General features: G+C 56.3%; 1 protein-coding gene across 1 annotated transcript; it reads left to right on the top strand.

Moving 5' to 3' along the window:
* The first annotated feature begins 4,648 nt into the window (after positions 1 to 4,648).
* Positions 4,649 to 17,312, top strand: LOC111141709 (myosin light chain kinase 2). Its single transcript, XM_022494490.1, has 13 exons — positions 4,649 to 4,700; positions 5,167 to 5,244; positions 5,353 to 5,680; positions 6,570 to 6,871; positions 8,442 to 8,547; positions 9,133 to 9,226; positions 11,491 to 11,600; positions 11,685 to 11,826; positions 14,086 to 14,156; positions 14,282 to 14,410; positions 14,894 to 15,046; positions 15,237 to 15,369; positions 16,361 to 17,312. Exons 1-13 carry the CDS (start codon positions 4,649 to 4,651, stop codon positions 16,439 to 16,441), a joined length of 1,779 nt encoding a protein of 592 aa, XP_022350198.1. The 3' UTR covers positions 16,442 to 17,312.
* The last annotated feature ends 6,613 nt before the right edge of the window (positions 17,313 to 23,925 follow it).

The following is a 23,925-nucleotide window of genomic DNA, read 5'->3' as shown; positions in this document are numbered from 1 at the left end:
GCCCAGAGCCATGCCTTCATCTGAGAAGTCATCGCTGACCATCAGTCCCAATTCATGCTGTTTTTATATCTCCTATAGCAGGTGCCACTTTCTGTCTTGAAGTATAGAAATCTGTGTGCTTATTGATACGTTTCCAATTTTTAATCCACTTAGAGGCACAAATAGTCATTTCAAAAAAATTGGAAGAGCCAAAGAATAAAAACCATCTCTACTCCCCAACTTATTAATATGTGCATTTATATCCCTCCAGACATTCTCTCATTTTCTTAATAAATGTTTTTAAAAAAAAATTTTATGTATTTGAGTGAGAAGTGAGTGAGAGAGCAGAAGCAGGGGGAACAACAGAGGGAGAGAGGGAGAAGCAGGCTCCTCGCTGAGCAGAGAGCCCAATGTGGGGCTCAGTTCCAGGACCCCGGGATCATGACCTGAGCCGAGGGCAGACGCCTAACCAACCGAGCCATCCAGGCACCCCGTTAATAAATGTTTTTAACAGCAAAAAAGGATCCTACTTCATGAATGACTTTACATTTTTCACCAAAAATGTACCATGTGATGATTCTATTGCTATCCTTCCTCATCTCCGTGTCCCCGAAGTGACCATATTAGCCCTTGCCACAGATTAGAGCATTCAGTAAGCAATCTTAGCAATAAAACTCCATGATTTCAAGATGGATCAGTGTGTCGTTTGAGTTTCCAGAGGGATCTTTGTTCAGTTTGCCACACAGAGTGTCCATAGGCTTACCAGCCTCGGAAAGAAGGACAGGGTCTTCCCTAGGCCTTACCCAGAGGACTGAGAGGTACTGCCCCAGCCCCGGGCTTAGTGGCCGGAGGGGGGAGTGGGCAGGAGAAAACAGTCCTGAGTGGCTCCCATGTCAGGACCACAGAAAAGATGTGAGGGCAATTGGCAGCTCTCTTTGGAGTCAGAAAGGTTACTCAACTCCCTGGATTTTCCATCACAGCAGAGCAGGGAGAGGGTCAGGCCGGGAAATGTCTTCTCTGAGCAGGGCCTTTTAAAGCCTCTTGGCTGGGTCAATTTCCTTCCAGGAGCCAGGGAAGCAGTGCCGGGGGCAAAGTTAACCCCTCCACTCCCAATTAATTCTCCCAGGGATGGGTGAGCCTGAGAGGCCAGGCTTCTGGAATGCAGAGCCATCCAGGGCATGCGGCCTAAGGAGCCGTGAACTCTGGCTGGAGAAACCTTCCTTCTGGCCTTGTTAAATCCAACAGGCATAATTGCGTCCTGCTGACCTTAATTCCCCTGGCGGGTTTAATTGGTCCTGGCATTGCCCCACTTCCTGCCCTGCCCCTGTGGAGGCAAAGAGGGCGGTTGCACAGCTGGTCCAGGGCGGGAGAGCCCCGTTTGAGGGGTGGGCAGGGTCTCTGGCAGCCCCCGGCGGGGAGGAGGAGCTTTCCCCATGCCCCTCCCCTTTGCCTCCAAGAGAGCGCTGAGAAGAAGCCCGGGGACTCCCAGGGAGCAGCTGGCCCAGCGGAGCTTAACCCGGGGCGGGGGGAGCAAGCTTCAGGCAATCCCGTGGATCCGGAACCAGGCCAGCCTCTCATCCCAGCGGGAGGGACCGTGGAGGAGCCTGCCGGGACAGCTGAGCGCTCTACCTGGGATGTCCACCACATTGTCTATTACAGTATGGACTGTGCCAAGCACTGTCCATACCGTGTGCTGGCCGAGTGCTCCCAGCCACCTTGGGAGGGGCAGTGGGGCAGAGCGGTTCTGAGCTGAGCTTCAAAACTCAGCTCTGTGAGTTTGCCCCGTGACAGTTTTCCTGTCACATCTGTGAAATGGGGAGAAAACAGCTGCCATGTCTACAACACTTACTGTTCTAAATGCTTTATATACCTCCCCCATGAGGAAGGTGCTCGTCCCACAGATAAGGCAAGTGACAGCGTTTGTCCCAGCCTTGGTTACTAGTCTCAGAGCTCCTTAACCACTACTCCGTAGGTGTGTTGCCACAAATGCCACGAAGTTGCTTACCCCCCGGGCCTGCCCCGCTTAGTAAGAGCTTAAGAAACATTACTTAATGTGGGAACCATAAAATTCCCTTTTCTCAGCATCAGCTTCCGTACTTTAAAGTGGCCTAATCCTTGGCCCCGCAGTCCTCTGTGAGGATCCAGAGAGCTGGGTAAAGCCCTTGGCAGAGTCAGGCCTGGCCCCAAGGGCGCACTCCGTAAATACGGGCCGACAACCGTGGTTAATAACAGGAGAATGTCAACGAGGGCCATCGTACCAGAGTAATCCCACAAACTCAGGCCAAAGCCTTGCTAGTCAGTCGCTTACTCACCAAACACTGCCTGGCAAGTACATTTTGTGCTGGGGACACACACATGCGAGCGTCACAAAGCCCCTGCCCTCCAGGAGGTCCTGGAACCCATCAGTGGTGGGATCAGCCTGGAGGAGGGCGCAACATCTCACCCGAAACCAGAACGTACTGCAGGAATGAACAGATAGAGGGCCAGGGGCTCTCCTGAGCAGGCACGAGAAGAAGCATTTCAACCCTCAGAACGCTGTCAGACCCTTTAGGGGGCACCAGGTGGGGAGAGACGGGCGAGACACAGGCTGGGAGATTTTAGGGAAGAAAGAGGACATTGAGCTTTGAAGAAGGACATTTCTGGCTCAACTCCCTTGTGGAGTGACTTTGCACACGTTACTCTCTTGATACCCCGTCTTCATCTAGGAAATAGGATGGAAGCTCCCCACAGAGTTATTATCAAGATGAAGTTTTCAGACAATGTGCGTAGAGCTAACAGCAGAGCCTCCAAAAAAAAAAAAAAAAAAAAAAAAAGGGAGCTCCCTTCCCTTAGGAGAGCCTGGGTTCATTCAGATCCTAGTTCAGTCCCTGACAATCCATATGGCTTTGGATAAGTTACGGAACTGCTCTGTGCCTCAGTCTCCCCATCTGTAGTAGAACCTACCTCAATGGGTTGTTCTGAAATTCACATGAGTGCATCTACCTAAGAACACTTGGAGCGAATACTAGACCGGCGTTCATTGGTATTTTTGCTCCCCAGGAGAGGCAGACTGTCACCTGGACCCAGAAGGAGGGAACCAGAGGTGAGGAAGGCCAGGAAGGGCAGGAAGTCATCAAGACTGGGGAAGGGACCCTAACATTGGTTTTTGCTAGCCTCTACCACCAACAAGCTCAACATTTGCTCACTTAAAAAAAAAAAAAACCTCATTAATTTCGAATAGTATTCCATTCACATACTTCACAGTGCAAATTAAAAAAAAGGAAAAGGGTGTGCCGTGACAGCTCCCTCCCACCCCCGTCCTCAGTCTCTTGCTTATCATCCCAAAGAAATTCTTATGTGTGTAAGGTGAAAAGTTTATGTATTATTGTGCCTACTACCCCCTTTTGCCCAATGAATAGCATATTCTACTTGCTGTTCTGCACATGGCTTACATCCCGCCCCCCCATTTTGCAGGTTGCCTTGTATCCTTTCATTCCCGACATCCTCAGTCTTGTTCATAGCTACGTAATTTTCCTTTGCTCAGACATGCTGCTTTCTCCGGTCATTTCCGCCTCCTTCCCTCTGGGGGTAGGGGTGGTGTCCTCCATGTGAGAGAGTTCAGGTGGAGGCCCTGAACCCAGACGCCCCCTGCAGAGCTGTTTCCAGAGCACTCAGCCCAGCCAGTTCACGAGGCCCCCCTCAGAGACAGGCTCTGGGCTGGTAGCCCCTGCGGGATGGAAGGCTCTTTGGATCACACCTCTCCTCATCCCACCTTGGCTTGATCACCTCGGGCTTGAGTAGCCCCCAGGTCCCCACTATGGTGGAGAGGACTCTCCACCAGCACCCTCCCCTTCAAAGCAGGCCAGCCTCTGTCTCCCCAGGAGCCCAAGAAAAATTCATTTTCAAAAGAAAAGGTTTTCAGGTCCATGGACATGTTGAGCAAGTGCCCCTGGGACAATTTCTTCCCCAAAGATGCCCCCAAGCAGGTCCGGAGGCCAAGAGCAGGGATCACGGGCACAGAGCTGGGCAGTGGGGTCAGAGTGATTATCCCTGGGGCCTGCGTGGCTCTCACCAGCTTCTGGGCAACCCCAGGAGTCATGGCGCGCAGGTGGGCAGAGTCAGCGCCCAGCCTGAGCACACTCTTGTCCTCTGGCCCTGCCGGGGAGCTCCTCTTGGGCCAGGCCCTCTGCCCGATCCCGTCCAAGCCAGTGATACCAGGGTAGGCCTGGGGATAGGCTGCTCCCTCGGGGGCCCAGCGGCCCCCTCCCTTTTCTCGTCCTGCTTGTTCCAACACTACTCTCCCCCCCGTCGGTCTGTGGGAAGAATGCCGTGTCCTCTGAACGGGGGCCAAGAGTGACAGGTGGTGGCAGTCCGAGCTGCATGGCCCCTGGTGTAAGAGATCCTCTCCTCCGTCCCCGCCTCCCCTGCCTGCACCCCTGCCCCCGCCTCTGCCCACCCAGCCCAATCCCTTACAACTGCCCCAGGAGTGCTCCTGGGCAGCCGCTGCAAGTCAGGCGGCCATCAGGTTGCCCCTCGCTGCTCCAGGTACCTCTCTCTCCCCTCAGTCAGCTGGCCCTGGCTCCTCTCAGCCAGACAAGAGGAGAATCTGACAGCCTGACACACCTCACTTTTCTTTCTGCAGCTAGAAAGACCTGAGTTAGACAAGCAGCAGCACACGCCTCCCTACCTCATGGCGACAGAAAACGGAGCAGTGGAGCTGGGACTCCAGAGCCCACCAACAGGTGCCAAGCTGGGGCAGGAGGCAGAGGGAGGAGCCTGGGAAGGGGTGTTTGACTCAGGGCCGGGCCCGTTCCTCAGCGGGAGTTCTGTGCCCCAGGCCTTTTTGTATGGCGCACGAAGGACCCAGAAATGAGGACGATCTCTGGGTAAAGTTGGGCTGGGTCGAGGGCCGACATGAAGCCCTCCCTGGAGAGACTGGGAAAATGAGGAGCCCTGTGCAGGGCACTCACACACTTAGGGCAAGGGATGGTGGGGGCATCAAGGTGCATTTGAGGACCCGGAGTCTCCCACGAGGGCCTCCAAGGCCCTCAGCAGCCCATCTCTAGAAACCGTGGAATGGCCCCAGGCCCCAGGGATAAACATTCACAAGCTGCTGCCTAGGTGGGGACTTGGGCCCGGAGCTGGTCTCTGGCCAGCCTGGCTGGGGGAGGAGGGAGAATCCGGACTGGGATCCCACCTCCTTTGCAGACGAGACACCTAAAGTTACAGCAGGTGAAGGACCTCCGGCCGCAGAGAAAGAGTCTGGCCCACACGATCCAAAGAAAGGTCCTGGGCCCCCAGATGAAAAGAAAGAACCTAGCGCCTCAGACCCAAAGGGAGAATCTGGCCCCCCAGATGCAAAGAAAGAACCTGGGACCCCACATCCAAAGAAAGAGCCTGATCCACCCACCCCAAAGAAAGACGACAAAGCCGCGGCCCTAAAGAAAGAGGATGACGCGGTGGGCCAACCCTCAAGCAGCAGCCCCGGCCCAGAGGGAGAAGGCAACCTGGGTGCGGGGCCTGCGGAGGGCAGTGCTGGGCAGCCGGCAGCCCTGCCCCAGCAGACGGCGACAGCCGAGGCCAGCGTTAAGAAGCCCGATGCCAAGCAGGAGGGCCCCAGAGAGCCCAAGGTACACAAGAAGGCAGTGGAGGGCCAAGCAGGGGCCAGGAGGGGCTCGCCCGCTTTTCTGCACAGCCCCAGCTGCCCTGCCATCATCTCCAGGTGAATGTCTCCCGTCGGGCGGTGGGGAGGGGTCTGAGGCTCTGTCTACAGCAGGTGCATTTAGCTGCTCTGTCTCGACCTCATTGCCACTGTGTTCCGTGCTAGATCGGGCAGTTCCGATGTTTAACATCTGTCCTGGGCATTGGCTTTCCTACGTTGTACCCCTGCAGAAACCAGGACTTGGTGATAGTTCACAGACACCTGGAATGTCAAGACAGAGAGGTCCTTGAAGATCTCTTCATGAAGCATCTGGAGGCCAAAGTCTCCCTTACTCCTTGAACTTGGTTCTAGCTGAGGGCAGGACTGAGATTTCGGGAGGAAAAGATCTCCGTTCTTACTATAATATGAAACATGACTAATCATCAGATTGATAGAACATTACTAATGCTTTCCTAACCATAGTATAGCACCAGTGTTATGAGGCCATCTGTTAGACGAACCTGAATGCTAATCACATGAGTGATATTAGCGATAAATTGTAAACCATGATACTATCACTGTATCAGGCTGAATTATGTATTAATATCAATTAATACATTGGTATCACTGATTAATCAGTTGCATTCCCAGTTTATATGAATCAAGAGCTTCATAATCTAACTGTAGCCACCTCATGATTAACCAAAACAACAATCCTATTAGTAGATATTAATGATATATTAATGCATCGATCATCAAGAAAATGACCACAGACATGCATGGTATTATTAACATCCCTTGATGTCGTATGAAGTGCATTTGGGGCGGCGGTGGGGACGGGGTTGTGGGGGGGGGGGTGGTTGTATCAGCTCCAGATTGCAGAAGAGGCTCTGGAAGCATCAAGGCTTCCCGGAAGCAGAAACAACCCTGTGGTCATTGAAGGCATCACCTCTGGGTTCTCACATTCTAGTCCTGAGGATCTGCCCGCTAAGAAGCCCCTGAGTGATGCATCAGAGCTCATCTTTGAAGGGGTGCCTGTGACTCCCGTCCCCACGGATCCCGGGCCAGCCAAGGTAGCAGAAGGAGGGAAGAACGTCCTGGCAGACAGCCAGAAGGAAGCAGGAGAGAAGGCTCCAGGCCAGGCTGGCCAGGCTAAGGTGCAAGGGGACACCTCAAGCGGGATCGAGTTCCAGGCTGTTCCCTCGGAGAAATCGGAGGTGGGGCAGGACCTCTGTCTCACAGCCAGGGAGGAGGACTGCTTCCAGATTTTGGGTAGGCCAGGGGCAGGTGGGGGCTGGGGAGGGAAGGGGGCTCCCCAGATGTCCCCATGTCTCCCTGTTTAGAGGACTGAGCTGCTCTGAGCCATGCACAATTCTAAGAAGTATAAGTTCCTAGTCCCTTTTGATAGATGGGGAAATGGAGGCTCAGGGAAAGGGAAATGGAGTGAGTGCCCCAAATCCACAGCTAGGACAGCATTTGAACCTGTCCAAACAGACCCACTTCAGAGTTCACTGTAGACTTTCTTCTACTTTGTCTATAAAGGGGTTTTGAAAAAAAAAAAAAAAATCAGACAGGTTTTGGAGGAGCACCAACTCTCTAGACAGTGGAATTTGAAGTCAGTCCATAGAAGGGCTCAAAGGCCAGGCTTTGGTAGTTAAAGGGCAACCTGGAATGGGTGGCGAGGGTCATGAGAGCCATAGAAGGTTCATGAGCTGAGGAGCACAGGTGCCTGTATGGGAGCAGTGACAAAGGAAGCTGGGCACGTGAGATGGGGCAGGACCGTGGAGTGGCCTTAACTGGTGATTAGACAAGGGGCTGGGTGGTTTGGTGGTTTATCCAGCGGGCAGCAGGAGCCACCAAGCATGAGAAAGCTTGGGGAGCAGGTGCATAGGGAAAAGGCCTGGGTGGGGGTGCAGCAGGGATGGGTGTGGGGTGAGATGGGGTCAGAAGAGCCCAGAGTGTCCTGACACCCCCTCCTCCAGACTGAGGTGCCCTGGAAGCCCAGCCAGGCTGCCCGGTCAGCGGCACAGTGCCACCCAGACAGGGTGGGAGGGCCTGGCGGCTGGGCGGCAGCCAGGAGCCCTGCCTCCTCCCCCAGGCAGCAGCAGAGGCTTCTGCCCCGCCCCCTCCAGAAATCACATCCTTGGGGTAACGGGACCTGAACAACCTCCAAGGGCTGTCAGATTTATCACCAGCCCTGCTTCCCTGCTGCCTCTTGCTATTTATAAAGAGGTTTCCATTCCCGATGACTCAGCCTGCGAGCCGCCAGGGCCCGCTGTTCCCCGTGGTTGCCGCTAGGTGGCAGCCTCTCCCTACCAAACATCTCGGGTCCCGGTCTCCTCCCCTGCCACCCCTCCGCCCCGCCCCGCCCTTGGGCCTTTCCCAGGTTGGGCAGCCATTCCGGAGAACAGGCCAGCTTGTAGTGTAATTAGAGGGGATGGTAGGCAGATCCCGTCACCTACCCCATCATTCAGGCATAGTCATGCCTCTCTGGCATTCCATCATTATCATCCTGCCCCCTCCCCTCCTTTTTTTTCCTTTAATGGAAATGCAGAAACCTTGGGATGTGGGAGGGTCTGAGAAGTCCAATCAGCTGTCCCCATTGTTGTGCCAGGAGACGCTGAGCCCCCTCTGACAGAGTCCCAAGGCCATTTTGTGTGTTGGTGGCAGAGCTGGAACTGGAAACTGGGCCCCCTAGCCCCTATCCTGGAGCCAGCTGTCCCCCAGGTATCACTTGGTGAACTTCCCTGGATGGGGCCCGGGCCAGGCAGGAGGGGGTGGTGCTGGGGCACCTCGTCCACTGCCCCTGGCACTGACTGTGATGGCCCTGCTCTCTTCTCAGATGACTGTCCGCCTCCCCCAGCCCCCTTTCCCCACCGCATCGTGGAGCTGAGGCCCGGGAATGTCAACAGTCAATTCAGCCTGAACTCCAAGGAGGCTCTGGGCGGGTGAGATCTGGGACCCGAGCCCCTGGTGTGTAGGCAGGAGAGTGTCAAGCCCCAGGGCCTCACTTCTTTCTTGTGCAAGACCCAGACACACCCCAACTGGACACCATCTACGTGGACACAATTACTTCTGCGGGGTTACCTACTCCCTCGTACGCAAGCTGTCACATGGGTTGATTCGCACTCATGACTCTGTCTCTCACACAGACGCACCGCTCATTGTTCAGTATTTCCCGTAGGAAACCAACAGCATTTTCCCATCTGTTTCAGTTTCATGCACCACCCAGATCCCCTCAAAGTGCTTCATAAAAAGCCCTCCAGGTGCCTTCCCCTGGGGCCCAGAGCCTGAAGGCCCATGCTTACCACAAGGCTGTGAGCTGTCAGGGGCCTGCCTGTGGATGAGTCTACCCGTCCTGTGGCCATGGTTGGTGTGGTTCAGCCACTGTCCCTGCCAAAGAGCTCCTGACTTTGACCGGAGCAGGTGTCCCAGCTCACAGAGGGGGACCCAGACAGGAGCAGACTGCAGGCCCCCTACTTCAGCCCTGGGCCGCTGGGAACCCCCTCACTCCCAAACTCTTCTCTCCTCAGCGGCAAGTTTGGAGCAGTCTGTACCTGCACAGAGAAAGCCACAGGCCTCAAATTGGCAGCCAAGGTCATCAAGAAGCAGACACCCAAAGACAAGGTAGTAGGGGCTGGGGGTAGTACGGCTACATGGGAAGGAGAGGGAGTTCTTTGAGTGGGTACCTCTCACCTCCCTCTGCCCATATGTCTGCACCAGGGGCTTGGTGTGTGAACCTTGATGCGCTGAGGATGTCACTCAGATAGACAGATGGACAGACGGACAACCCTGCCACAGGGACCTGAAGCCCCCACCCATAAACAAGACACCTCAGTTGGTGAACTTATCCTTGGGAATTCCCCTTCTAGGCCCAGGACGTTCCTGCCTTCTGTTTGGTTCAATCCAGAAAATACTGATGAGCGCAGGCTCTGGGCCAGGCCCTGCGCTGGGCACAGTGGGTAGGGGTGGGCAGGTGTCCCAAAGTGAAGTGAATATGGTTTCTGCCCTCAGGGGGTGCCCAGGTAATCAGGCCTGGTCTAGAGCTGTGCCTCCACACTTGGCCTGGGCCTGGTTCAGAGGAGGCCGAGGGCAGTGCTTGTTTAAGGAACAAATCAAAGAGTGAATGAATGAGTGAAGGTAGGCAGAGGCTCATGGGGAATGAGGGGGTGATGACCACGTAGCCCCCTGTTGTGGTGAGGGCTGTAGCTCAGGAAAGCTAGGATAGGGGTCACTCGGGGGTTAGGCAGGGGTCAGGTGGGGGTCAGGCAGGGGTCAGGAGGGGGCTGTGGAGGGGCTTGCAGATTCAGCGGGCCAGTCTCTCTCCAGTAAAGGCTCGAAGGAGGAGCTGGAGAGGCAGGGCAGGGGGGTTCAGACTGAGGGGACTGTGAGAGAGAAGGCCAGGAGCGACAGAAGTCTGTGGGGGACCCTTGGGTAGAGGCAGGGGAGCTGAGAAGGGAGCTTGTGGGCATTTGAGGCAGAGACACAGCGCGTGCAGAGGTCTAGAACCTGGGAGGAGCGTGAGGAGAGGCTCAGAGCCCTGTGGCGCTGCTTCTCCATCATCGCACATCAGGAAGGCGTGTGTTTTCCATGCGACTCTGCCTTTCTCCGGCCTCCCGCTCCACCGCGGGGTCTCCGGGCCTCTGTCAAGGACCTGGCTCGGTGTAGATGCTCCAGACGTATGTGCTGTGAGATTAACTGGAGTCAGCTCTTGATGAATGAATTAGTGAGTACTTTTTCTGGGTGGTTTGCTGCCCCAGGGGCTCGGGAAGGGGCAGTGAGTTGTCGGAGTCCCTGCCCGCCGGGGCCGACACGCTCGAGACGGGGGCAGAGAACCCCGCACGACGCACACAGGAAGGGTGACGTCAGGACCTGAGCGGTGCCAGGAAGGAGAATAGAGCCAGGGAGGGTACAAGGAGCGTGGGGGCCGATGGGAGCCGCGAGGATAGGGTGGTGAGGTCAGCCCTGTCTGAGGAAGCGGCAGGTAGAGTGAGATGTGAATGAAGGAGCAGCATCACGGGCAAAATGGAAAAATTGGGGCAGTGATATGATGCTGGGTGCTGAGGGGATGGGCAGGGGTGAGAGGCCTGATCTGTAGCATTTGGCAATTTCCCTGGTATCCACATTCCTACCACAGCTGACTTCAAGCTACCGCTGTGACAGCTGGCGTTCACCCTTTCTCAAAGTGACATATAACGGCAGCTCAGGTCAGGAAGTCAGTGGTGGTGGAGCTGATGAGAAGTTCCTGGATTTGAACTCTAGAGGGATTTCCCGAGCCTGGGTATGAGAATGGGAGGAATCTGGGACGGCTCCTGGCTTTAGGTCCTGCACACCTGGGCGAGGGGGCAGGCCTCTTGCCAACAGGCAAGCTGAGGACAGCTCAGTGGTGGGGTGGAGGCCATGGCAAGTGTTTCATTTGGACCTGAGAGATCCAGGGAGTGTCTTAGCCATCCGAGGGGAATGGCCGATAGGCCGTGGGAGCTGTGGGTGCCTGCAGTTCAAGGGCGTGCTCAGAGGTAGACATGCATATTTGGGAATCAGTCACCTTTGCAGGGATCAGCCAAGTCCTGGGACTTAAGGAGAAAGCCCAGGGAGAGAGTGCAGTGGGGAGAGCAGTGAGCAGAGGACTGGCCCTCGGGCACCCCAGTATCCAGTCGGGAAGAGAAGGGAAGAACTGGCAAAGGAACGGAGTCCTGGCCAGAATGACCAGGGTGTGAGGACACGGGCTCCGGGTGGGGAGAGATGGGAGACAGGGAGAGGCCGGCAAGGAGGAGGCCAAGCGGTGGGGTCCTGGCCGGGCCTGATGGGTCCGGTCCAGGGCAGAGGTACAGAGGGGGCAGGACAGGGAGCAGGGACACTCAGCTGGCGGCCCTGGCTTCCCCGGTGCCCAGGAAATGGTGATGCTCGAGATCGAGGTGATGAACCAGCTAAACCACCGTAACCTGATTCAGCTGTACGCGGCCATCGAGACGTCACACGAGATAGTCCTGTTCATGGAGTAGTGAGTGCTGGCCGTGGGGCAGGGGGCCGGGTGGGGGTGCCAGCCAGCCCGGAAGCAAGCCTGCAGAGGGGTCTGTGCACACAGCATCGAGGGCGGCGAGCTCTTTGAAAGGATCGTGGACGAGGACTATCAGCTGACCGAGGTGGACACTATGGTGTTTGTCAGGCAGATCTGTGACGGCATCCTCTTCATGCACAAGATGCGAGTCCTGCACCTGGACCTCAAGGTACTGGGGCCTCCCGGGGGAGCTCAGGAGTCGCAGCGGACCCCATGAAGCCAGGGTCGCCACCGGTGTTCCTGCCCCCCTCCCATCCGTCCTCTCCCTCCCTCTATCCTTCTAGCTGCAGATCCCAAAGGGTATGTTGAGGCTTCCCGAAGTACCAGGAGCCAGGGATCCAACAGAGAGGAAACAAGACTTGGTCCCAGCTCTCAGGGACTTGTAGCAGAGTCCTGAGCACGCGTCCTCTGTCCTGGGAGCCCCAAGCCTGGCGTCTCATGCCTACAGTTCGCTAAGGGTTGCTTAAATGTCCACGTGGAGCTGGCCCCTCCCAGGCGCTCTGAGCGTTGGTTCCTGTGTCCTGCAAGGATCTGTCGGGGGCCTACTTCACGGCAGGCAGTGCTCGAGGTGCTGTAGACCCAGCAATGAGCAAAGTAGACAAAGATGCCTGCTCTCAAGGAACTTAGGTTCTAGAAGAGGAGTCTGGAAAACAAAGCCGTGTAGTATAGTAGCAACCAGCGTGAGCTAGGCACTAGGAGAATCGTTCCATGAAAGAGTATTTCTGTCCCTCCTCTGACCTTGCTCAGGGCCTTGCACGGAGCCTGTCAGGGAGAGCCCGAAGGCCTTACGCATTCGGTCCACCTTACACATAAGGTGGCAGCTGCCTGGGATGGGCAGCCAGCCGCGGTATGGGGTAGGCGGGAGCAGCGGCAGTGCGGGGGCTCATGTCTCCAGGACGGTGGCCGGGCCAGTGGCGAAGCCGCAGTCTGGACACTGAGGGGCAGTTACCGCCCACTGGCCTCGCGGCTAGTACTTGGGTTCATTCCTCTGATAAATGGGTATCACACTCCTCTGCTGTGCTCGGCCACCCCTCTGTGGCTGCATGCTGTGCTGGGCACGGGTGTCACTGTAGGGATGACGAAGGACACACCCTGTCCCCTGGAGCCTCCAGGTCAGTGGCAGAAACAGGCATTCCTACAATAGGTCCTTTTAAACCACGACAAGCATGATGAGAAGCCATGAGAGGAATGGGGAGACAGACAAGGTGAACTTAAAGAAGTGGGCAAGGGCCGGAACCTTGGGCGGAAGCAGGCCTGGGGCTGGCCCACACCGGCTCTGTGCTGGCTCCGGGTCAGAGCTGTTCGGGGTGTACGCGCCTTCTGACAGCCCACGGGCCAGGTGTGCAGGTAGCATCCCCACGGACACAGGAGGAAGCCAGGAGGGTAAGGAGAGGGGTTTCCATGGGACAACTTCATGGCAGAGAATCTAGGAGTCCGTTGTCATGACAAAGGGCAGAGGCGGTGGGGGCTGGCACCAGTGGCCATGGCGGAGGGAAGGGAGGTGGCCAGATGATGGGTACGTTCTGAAAATGGGACCAACCTGATTTGCTGATGTGGGAGGGGGTAGGAGACAGGGAAAGGAAAGCGTAGGGTGACTCCGGAGATTCTAGATGGAGCTGGCCTCTGCCCACAGTGTTAGAGGCCTGCCGTTGGCCTGTGAAAGCCAGAGCAGGGTCCCCAGTTAAAACACAACATCCTGGGTAGAAGCTGTCTTAAGCCTCTTTATTCTAAAATGTGTTTTTTCAGGATAGCAATACATTTCTCATCAAAAAGGGGTCTCATGGTCAAGGAAGTTGGGTGAACCATGGCCATAAGACCCTTCCCAGGGCTCCTCAGGAAGTCTTGTGTCCTCCAGAAGGAGACCTGAGTCTGTCTCGTTCCCCCAGAAGATGGTACCCTGGGACCTTTCTGGGGCCCAGCACCCGGCTCAGGGGACAGTGGCAACACACACCAGGTGCCCTGTGGCCACGTAGCTAGGGTTTCTGGGGTTTTGGGAGGTGTTGAAGATTAGGAAGGCAGGCTTGTTGTGCAAAGTCTCCTGCCTTTTAACCATGATTAACTACTTAAAATGCTTCTGCTTTGCAACGTCAGATTAGTCCTGTGTCCCTGTGTTACCTGGAGGCCCAGAGCAGGAAGGGACTGGTTTCTCAGGAACATCATTCACACACTGACCTGTGCTGGGGCCACAGGATTCCCAGGAGACTTGACTGAGCCCTTACTCAGTTAGACACCAGTGGGAGGAGCAAGGAGGCCAGGAGAGGACGATTCCTACCCTCTCAGGGCATCAGGGTCCTTGTCTGTGCCTGGAACAGGCAGGTCTGGGGGTCTCTGACAGGCTGCCCAGAGAGTCTGGGACTTGGGTGGACCTGGGTGGGGAGGCAGGGTGAGCTGGGTCAGAGGTCAATCTGGGCCACCCCCTTCTCCTCAGCCAGAGAACATCCTGTGTGTCAACACCACGGGCCATTTGGTGAAGATCATTGATTTTGGCCTGGCACGGAGGTACCCTGTCGGTGGGTGGGGAGGGCAGGGCAAGCCTCTGAGGTGGGCGGGGGACAGGGGAGGTGCAGAGGGTGCAGTGAACGGGCTGGGGGGTCTGCGCTCTGAGCTCTTGCTCTCACCCTCAGGTATAATCCCAATGAGAAGCTAAAGGTGAATTTTGGGACCCCAGAGTTTCTTTCACCTGAGGTGGTGAATTATGACCAAATCTCCGATAAGACAGACATGTGGAGTATGGGGGTCATCACCTATATGCTGTGAGTCCTGAGGGAATATGGCATCTATGTGGTGGGGCACAGGGGTGGGCAGCTGAGACCAAAATTGGACTTGGGGTCCTGGTGAGGTGGGTTCCATGCCCCTGCTCCCTCAATCAGGGTTTTGCTGGGAGAGGGCATGCTGGGGAGAGCCAGGAAAGGGGAACTTTGTACCCATTTTGTAGATGGAGAAGTGAAGGCCCCTGAAGGCATAGTGTCCCAGTCAACATTCCTAGACAGCAGATCCTTGATGACCCAGGGTGGGGGCAGAGGAGCAGCAGACATTTTTTATACCCTTGTCATCCCTCTTCTTCAGTGTAACCCTGGGAAGCTGGGATGATTATGCCCATTTTACAGAGGAGAAGAGTGAGGCTCAGAGAGGGGAAGTGACTTGCCTAAGGTCACCCAACCAGAATCAAACCCAGGTCTGTCCCACTCAAGAGCCTGGGGGTCTTTTCAGCACCTCCTGACATCCTCTCTCTCCAGGCTGAGCGGCCTCTCCCCCTTCCTGGGAGACGATGACACAGAGACCCTAAACAATGTTCTCTCTGCCAACTGGTACTTTGATGAGGAGACCTTTGAGGCTGTGTCCGATGAGGCCAAAGACTTTGTCTCCAACCTCATTGTCAAGGACCAGAGGTGAGGCTCACTTGAGGACACAGACCCCATGTGTGCAACTCCAGTGTGTGTGTGTGTGTGTGTGTGTGTGTGTGTGTGTGTGTGATTGTGCAGGAGTGTGCTGGCAGGGCAGGAAGAAGGCCGGGGCCCTCTGCGTTCTGGTGCTTCCCAGGCATGCTGCCCGCCTTCACCACACTGCCCCCTCCCACAGGGCCCGGATGAGCGCTGCCCAGTGCCTCGCCCACCCCTGGCTCAACAATCTGGCAGAGAAAGCCAAGCGCTGTAACCGACGCCTTAAGTCCCAGATCTTGCTTAAGAAATACCTCATGAAGAGGCGCTGGAAGGTACCACTGGATGGGGTGGGGTGGCGGGAGGGGCTGCAGGCAGGAAGAGCTCCTGGCAGATCCCAGGCCCCACTAGCCCTGCCTTGGCAGTTCCTATGGACCAGGCCTAGCCCTGTCTGGAAAACAGGGTTGGCTTTTCTCTTTGTCCTGGGCTGGTTCCTGTCCTGGATCCGTGACCCTCCACCCTGGGGAGGGGTGTCCGTTTGAGGCTCAGGCACAGGAAAAGATCTCTGACCCCATCACTGGCCCTTTCCCTTCATTTTACAAATATTTATTGAGTATCTGTTCCTTCTAGGCACTGGGAGTGTACTGGTGGACAAAAGAGACAAGGATTTTAGTCTTTGTGGACTTACTTTGGATAGAGGGTAGGGAGTTATGAAAAAGGGTTAAGGAAGTGCTCTGGAAAGAAATAAGCATGGTCAGGAGTGCCAGGAGAGAGGTTGCACTTCTATATAGGGTGGTCAGGAAGGGCCCACTGAGAAGAAACATGTGAACAAAAAACCTGAAGGAGATGAGGAGTGAGCCATGCTGGTGTTGGAGGAAGAGTGTTCCAGGAAGAGGCAACAGCCTGTGCAACAGCCCTGAGGCACAAGCATGGTTGGCAAAACATGACGAAAAAGTAGGAGGCCAGTAAGGCTGGAGTGGGATGAGCAAGGGGTGAAGGGAGATGAAGTCAGAGAGGAATGGGAGGCAGGGGGTGGAGGGACTTGTTGGCCATGGCAAGGGGCTTACGTTTTAGTTGGAGTGAAATAGGAACCATTGGAGCATCTAGAGCAGAGAGGTGCTCAGGTCTGGCTGCCCTACCTGTGGAATGAAGGAAGGCGTCCTGAAGCCATGGTGTCATAGCACCTCCTGTGGCCATTTTGGGCACTGCACCCTCCCCCGCATCTGGCCCTTGGAGAATGAAGGAGAGCTTAGGAGGCGCTCTGCTATGCCACAGTTTCTCCATGGCGCTGCAGCTGACGGGGATCCTTCTTTCCTCCTTCCTCAGAAAAACTTCATTGCTGTCAGTGCTGCGAACCGCTTCAAGAAGATCAGCAGCTCGGGAGCACTCATGGCTCTGGGGGTCTGAGCCCCAGGAGAGGCTGAAGCCTGGATGCAGCCGCACAGCGGCCGGGGCTGAGGCCACACAGCCCAGAAGGCCAGAGCAGACGGGCCAGATCCCCAGGGTGGGCTGGCTAGGACAAGGCTGCGCCAGGCTGGGAGGCTCGGGGCTCCCCATGACCCCGCGCAGCGACTGCTTCCCCGACGTGAGCCGCCTCAGATGTGGCCTGAATCGATCCTGCTAATGCCTCCCCAGACAGAGCCCCCGGCCCGTCAGCCACAGCCCAGATGCCACAGGCCCTTGTTCCCTCCCCGGCTCCCCCTCTTGGAAATTGCTGCCCTGGTGATTCCTGCTTGGCCTCACCTGGGGCATCCCTGGCTTGGGCTTGCTCCTAGCTGGAACAGGAAGGCTGGGGGTCCCAGCATGTGGGGCTTCTGCGGTTGTGGATGGGAGGCCCTTGGTGGGGCAGGAAGGCAGCAAGTCCAATTCCTAAGGCCCAGCTGCCAGGGGAGACAGAGCAGGCTTTGTGAAAGAGGACCTCCATGCCCCCGCCCGCCTCCCCACTCCCAACAGATAAGGCCTAGCACACACCAGCTGGCCCGGCCCGGCCCCCCGCCCACCTTCCCGACGACCACCAACACACAGGAACTCGGTGTGAGAGAAGGACGCCCAGCCCAGGCCTGGCGGAGGGGGCGGGGGGAGGCCTGGGGGACAAGGAGACCACCCCCGAGCTTGCCTGAGGGCCAGGCGGGCCCAGCCCAGCCACAGTGGGCCCTCATCCTCAGGGTCACACATGGCCTCGAATCATGGGGTCAGCAGGCCCCGGAGGAGTGGGAAAGCCATCGGGCAGTTCCCCACCTGCTCTCAGCTTGTGCCTTGTAAATAAATGTACAGGTTGGATGTGGCTTTCTTCCCCTTATGTGCGTGTGGACTTGGGTGAGGTCAGAGGGAACCACTGTTCCCCCGAGCACTGCTGGGGGCCGGACGCTCGGTGGGGGCGCTGAACTTCAGGGTGCAGCATGGTAGCTCCCGGTGTGGCCTAAGGAGCCAGGCTGCCCAGCCCAGGATCTGGGCAAATGGCTTCCCCGCTTTGGGCCTCAGTTTGCTCATCTGTCACAGAACCTTCCAACACGCATTGGGCGCTTACTGGGTAGAAGGTTCCCTTTAAGTGCCTGTGTGGGTATTAACTCATTTTTCTCTAGCAGCAAGCTTATGAAGTGGACGTTATTATTGTTTCTATTTTTTTTTAAAGATTTTATTTATTTATTTGACAGACAGAGATCACAAGTAGGCAGAGAGGCAGGCAGAGAGAGGAGGAAGCAGTCTCCCTGCTGAGCAGAGAACCCAATGCGGGGCTCGATCCCAGGACCCTAGGATCATGACCTGAGCAGAAGGCAGAGGCTTTAATCCACTGAACCACCCAGATGCCCCTGTTATTCCTATTTTATAGGGGGGAAAACTGAGGCTTAGAGAGGGGAAGGAACTTGAAGGCTATTCAACCAGGAAGAAGCTGGAGCTTAAACTCTCGTCTCCCAGGGCAAGGCCCTGCGCATGAACCCACCCGGCTTCGCAGCAGAACAAGGTGTCGGCAGAAGGCAGAGCCCCCAGGTCGAGCCAGGGGTTCGGGCAGGCCTGTGGCACCTTTGCCGGACCTGCAGGGATGGGGAGGGTCTCCCCCAGAGGCCTTGGGGAGAGAGCTGTTCTCCCCTCTTTCCCATGGGCCACAGCGGGCTCTGGCCCAGACTCCATCTGCTGGAGACGTCAGCCAGAGGGCGGGAGAGCCTGACCGAAGAGGGCACAGCCTTTCTGGCTATGAGGACAACTGAGTCAGAATTGGGACTGGCCTCAGTGGGGCAGCTGGTTGGCCTGCTTGGGGTGAAGGGGTTCCAGCAGGAGCGGCCGTGACAGCAGTCGCGTGCATCGAGGGCAGCTGGGTACCAGCCCCGCTCCGGCTCCTCGTGGTCACGATCACCCTGGCTGCTCACGGCGATCTTGCCCAGCAGGCGTGCTGTTAGGTCCATTTCTCAGATGGGGAAATCAAGCTTCAGGGAGGTTAAGCCACTTGCTTAGGGACATACAGCTAGTTACTGGCAGAGCCAGGACCGGTACCCAGACAGTACGGGTCCAGAGCCCTCGCTCTTGACTGCTACACTGCCTGCCTCTTGAGAAATCTTGCACTTGACCACAGACCAGGACACTGATCATCCCTACCTCCCCTGACTCCATGAATATGGGCCTGGAGGGCAAGGCCAGGGTTGTCACTCCTGCCCCTGTCCCATACCAGCAGGTGGGTTCAGCCTCCCACTGTAGCAGGTGCCACGTGGGGTGGGGGAGGCTGACTTTGGGGTCTAAGCCTGGGGGAGTGTCTTACACTCCGGGGGAACCTGATTGGGGTTCTTCATGGGACATGTGCTTGCAGACCAGACCCCCGGGGCCGTGGATCCCTGCCTACCCTCCCGCTCGCCACCTGCCAGCTGGGCCAGGCCTGTGGTTTCCTCTGAGTTCTCTCAGTGTTGCTGGCCCCCACCCAGGCTAAGCCTCGGCCACACAGCGTGATGATGAAGGATGAGTCATAGCCATGGGGCGGGGTGGGGGGTGGTGAGGAAATGAGGTCCAGCCGCAGCAGAGATCCAGGGCCTGGATCCAGCTGGGGAAACCGAGGCCAAAACCAAGAAGGTCCCTCAGCAGAGAACAACAGCTGGGACTAGAACCCAGGACCCCCGACTCTCAGCATGGGTCTCAGTTTCCTGCTCTATAATATGCAAATGACAACCTGGGCTCTGCTCTCCACTGGCACTCCTAGGCCATCGTGACAGTCTCAAGATGGGACAGGGTGCGCATTCACCCTATTTCACAGATGAGGAAACAGGTTCAGAAAGGGAAGAGAATCTGCCTGAGGCCACACAGCAAATTAACATTTCCTAGGAAGGAAGGCCACCCAGAACCATGGAACAGAGCTGATCATTGCTTCTGTCCTTATCACCTCCCTGGAGCACAGCTTGGAAAGCTCTTTTTGATTTTTCAGGGGCCTCCTCTGGCCTCCCCTGATCCCAGGAGGTAAAGGATATAGACTCAACAATATGGGTGAGGTGGAGGTTCAGAGAGATTTTGTTCCCTTCAAGAGCCACAGAGCACACGCAGGAAAAAGTCACGGCCACAACCCCCCAAGGTGGGGTTGAGTTTCTGCCTCTCCGCAGGCCTGAGTCCCAACCCCATTACCATCATCCCTAGAACTGCCATCCCCCGTGACCTCGCAGGATAAAGCTTTTCACCCTAGGAACCATCCTGATGGAGGGAGTGAATCCATGGCCCTTTGGGGCCTGCCAGCTGGGGCCAGAGCCAGGCCCAAGGCTCTGGGCTGTGATTCTTCAAGTCCCGGGTACCAGGCTGGGAATATCCCCTATCCCTTGCCCAGTGTTCCCTGCCCACTACAGTGCCTGCTTATGGGCCCCTTCTGCATGGTGCCCATTACAATGATGACCCTGCCGCCTTGCCTACAAGGTGCACTGCATCTCACGGGGCTGGCACCACCAGCTTCCCCTGCCCGGTGTCCTGGCTAACCCCCTGTGGGCTAAGAAGGGTTAACGCCCTCAATGGGACAGCTCCTCCCGGCTGATTCCAGCCCAGAAAGCGTTCCTCCAAGACTATTTCCTGCCTCTGGGCCTTGGCCAGGCCTGCAGTGACCACCCCCAGGGGTCTGAGGCCGCATCTGGTTTGGATTACGCCAGGCCTGGTGACGCTGCCTCTTCCTGTCTGTGTCCAGTGGCCTTGAATTCCACTGGCCACCTTGGACCCAACAGAGCAGTGGTGGGAAAAGATTCGGCCAGGGACAGGGCTGCCGAGGGTGTCCAGCAGCCAGGGCTGTCCTGAAGCATGGGCCTACCCACACCTAGCTCCTGTTCATGCGGCTGTCCACGCACCTGTTCTTTTCTGCACATTAATAGCTGTTGTTTACCGAGCACGGGGCACTGTAGCAAGTGATTTCCACTTATGGACTCATTTTATCCCCACCCTAAGAGTGGTTATTTTTGTTAGGTATTTAATTAAGCTGAGGAAGCTGAGGCTCAGGGGGTTTACGGACAAGTCCTGGAGTCCCCAGCCAGCAAATGGTGGGGTCACAACTCAAAGCAGGTGATGTGACTTCGGACACCACCAATCATGGCACAGCTATTTGTCGAGTTCCTGCTCTGGGCCTGGCCCGAAGCTAGGACCCAGGGGTGAATGAGTCATGGTCCCCGCCCTCAGGGAGCTCACACCCTCTGGAACCCCACTGGCTGGGAGCTGGGGGGTTAGGGTGAAGCTGGAGGGACATAGAAGGAGACACAACTCCTAATTTCTTTTCTCTGGTGGCAGGAAGTGACATCAAAGCTGAGAGCAATGAGGGGCGGGCCTTTTCCAGATGGAACGAGGACGGCATTCCAGGCAGAGGGGATAGTATGTCCAAAGGCTGGTAGCTAAGAGCAAAGTTGACTTGGAGTCTCCATGATGAAGCAGGAAATAAGTCTGGAGAAGTTGGGAGGGCCCTCAAATGCCAGCCTGAATTGGGGCAGTAGGGAGACATGGAGGGGTTTTGAGCAAAGGAGGCATATGGCCAGATCCGTGGTTCACAAGGATCCCTGAAGCCAGAGAGGTTAGCGAGTGGGAGAGAGAGGCTGGAGGCAGGGAGGCCAAAAGGAGGCTGGGCCATGTCTGCTTGAGCAGTTGAAAGAAGTGGGGGGACAGGAGGGAGACGCAGGTCTCATGTGTCTCTAGGGGGACAGGCTGATGACAGAGACTGGGCTCAGGTCACACAGAACGGGGTTCAAATCTACTTATTTGCCCTCTCTGAGCCTCAGTTTCCTGTCTGTAAAATGGGGTTACTAATCCTACCTGCCTCCTGGGAACCATGCATCACATGAGGGATGTGGACAGAGCAGCTGTTTCTTCTACAACTATGTCTCCAGACCCTATTGTGTTCCAGACAGTGTTCTAGGTGCTGGGGGGCAAGCAGCCAGGAGATGAAAGTCTCTGGCCTTATGGAGCTTTCTTTGAGGTGGGAGAACTCTGACCTGGGCAGCAGTGAATTTAGAATGCATTGGTGGGGTGGGTGGGGGCAGAGTCGGGGAGGGTTTCTCCCAGGACAGAGTTTGAACAGAGATCAAAGGGTTCCCTGGGGATTAGTAGAAGGTTGTTCTAGGAGGAAGGAAGCTCAAGTGCAAAGGCGATTTGGAGTAAGGCTAGGGTTAGCAGGGACGAAGCCTGACAGCCCAGGCCCCTAACTTGGGCTTTTGCTCTGAGTGGGCCACCGAGCCCCTGGTGGCTTCTCTGAGATTTCCTCCACGGCGAAGGGATGAAGGGGGGGCTGACCATCAGTCCGGTCGTCCACTCAGCAAACCTTTATCGAGGGCCTTCTGTGTGCTAGTCGCTGGGTTAGGGAAGCAGATACAATGAAAAAGGCAGACCAGCCTCTGCTCCCTGAAGCTTATAGTCTAAGGCAGAAACACAATAAAAAGTGAACACACCTAGGAATGCATAATCCCATATCACAACAGGTGCCTGGTGGAGGAGACAAATCTGGAAGCATCTAATCAGATAAGGGGCTGAGGGGAGGCTCTCTGAGCAGGCAATATTTAACTTGGCCTCTGGGTGCTGTGAAGTCAGCCAGTGCGGAGGGAGAGGGAGCATTCCGGGTGGAGGGGAGAGCAAGTGCAAGGGCGCAGAGGTAGAAACAGCACTCACCAGGGAGTTGGCTGTCTTCGAGGGCCTCTCATTTGTATCCAGGACAGATCAGGGCTCCTTGTGGGCTGTGGTCAGGAGGAGGCAGCCATGGCCTTTCCAGAGGCCACTGGGCAGGATTCGGGCTGTGTAACTAAATGGGCCTCCCCTGCCTGTTTTTAGCCTGGAACCACTTCCTTTGGCCTCACCAGCTGCCTCGCCATCACCACCCAGTTACCAGTGGGGCAGGAACTGGGATCAGGCACCTCCCGCTGTGCGGGGACAGAGGTTTGCCACATGTAAAGGAAGGGGCAGAAGGATGGGGCAGAGGGATGGGGCTGAGGGTCCCAGACCCCCCAGTGGGGCTGTCTTATGTTCTGATTTCTTTCTTGTTGGCTGACTGTACACACCGTGTGTGGGATTAGGTTTCTCACACATGGGTCCTGGGGGTTGAAAATATTACTCCCATTTTACAGATGAAGAAAGTGATCCTCAGAGAGGTGAGTCCACTTGCTCAAAGTCACACAACAAAGAAGTGGAGATGCCAGTAATTGAGCCCCAAGCCTGTCTCTGTAACAGTCTTCCATTCCCCTCTATCCCCCAACCTCCGCAAGAGCCGGACCTTCCCCTGGGGAGTAGATCAGGCTAAGGGGACCTGCCCCTGGGACCCAACTTTTTAAAAAATTTAAACACATTGCCGTTTCCTTGTGCCAGACTGGTTCTAAGCACTTTGCAAATAGTAACTCCTGTCATCCTCACAACAGCCCCAATGGAGTGGGAACTGTTAGTGTCCATATGTTATAATGAGGAAAACCAGAGAGGGGAAGCAACTTGCCCAAGATCACACAGCTAGGGAGGGACGGAGCTGGGATCCCAACCTAGGCAGTTGGGCTCCAGAGCTCCTCCGTTTAGTCCTGTACTTACTGCCTCTGGCAGCTTGGCCCTTGGGGGTGATGGGAATCATCCAGGTGTTGTGGGGACAGGATGTTTTGGCTGAAGACTGGATTGCTAGGTTCTATATACTCCCCGCAGGCAGACATGGCAGGCTGGCCGACCCAACCTTCTTCTTCATCGCTGTGGCCGCCTCAGAGTGGCCCACCCTCATCAGGACAGGGTCTCCAGGCCCCTGGCTCAGACACTGTCTGGGTGTGGGGAGTGTCCAGAGCTCTGGGCGGTGGAATGCCGTAAACCAGGGAAGGAAGCCGGGTGGGCGGGAGAGCGGCGGGAGATAAGATGTGGAGGGTGGGGGAGTCTGAGGAAGGCCCAGCCCTGTGGGTGGGGGAGGCCTCCGTGGGGGCAGGGAGAGCAGAGACCAGAGGACCAGCAGGTGAAGAACTTCTGACTGTACTTCAGAGCTGCCAGACTTGGGCGGGAAGGGGCCTCCTCTGGAGGCAGCGGGCTCCCCTTTCCGGGAACCCTGTGTGACTTGGTACTTGGTGTAGAGGGGATTCAGAAATCGGGCAGGAGACGCCCTTTCAGTGCTAATATTCCAAGAATCTAAGCTGCTGTGATTAAAAATTCTGGAATATTCTTTAATACTCCAGATTCTACCATGTTAGAATCTGATTGAGCCTAACTCTGAAAGGCAACTTGGCACCCTTTTCCACTCTAACCTTCTGGGGACAAAGTGGAGAGGCTGTAATCCCCTCCTGGAGACAGACAAGCTTCCAGGGAGGAGGGTCCCTGAGGCAGAGTCAGATGGGACAGCCCCAGTCCTGGAAGAGTTGCACAGTTAAGGCGGTAGAGTGGTTACCTGCTCCTGCGTTGCTGTGTGACCTTGGACACCTCGCTTGCCTTCTCTGGCCTCGGTCTGTCCA

This window comes from Enhydra lutris, unplaced genomic scaffold, assembly GCF_002288905.1.
Source record: "Enhydra lutris kenyoni isolate GAN:26980312 unplaced genomic scaffold, ASM228890v2 scaffoldscaffold6, whole genome shotgun sequence".
NCBI lineage: Eukaryota > Metazoa > Chordata > Mammalia > Carnivora > Mustelidae > Enhydra > Enhydra lutris.
This window is presented reverse-complemented; position numbering and strand designations above follow the sequence as displayed.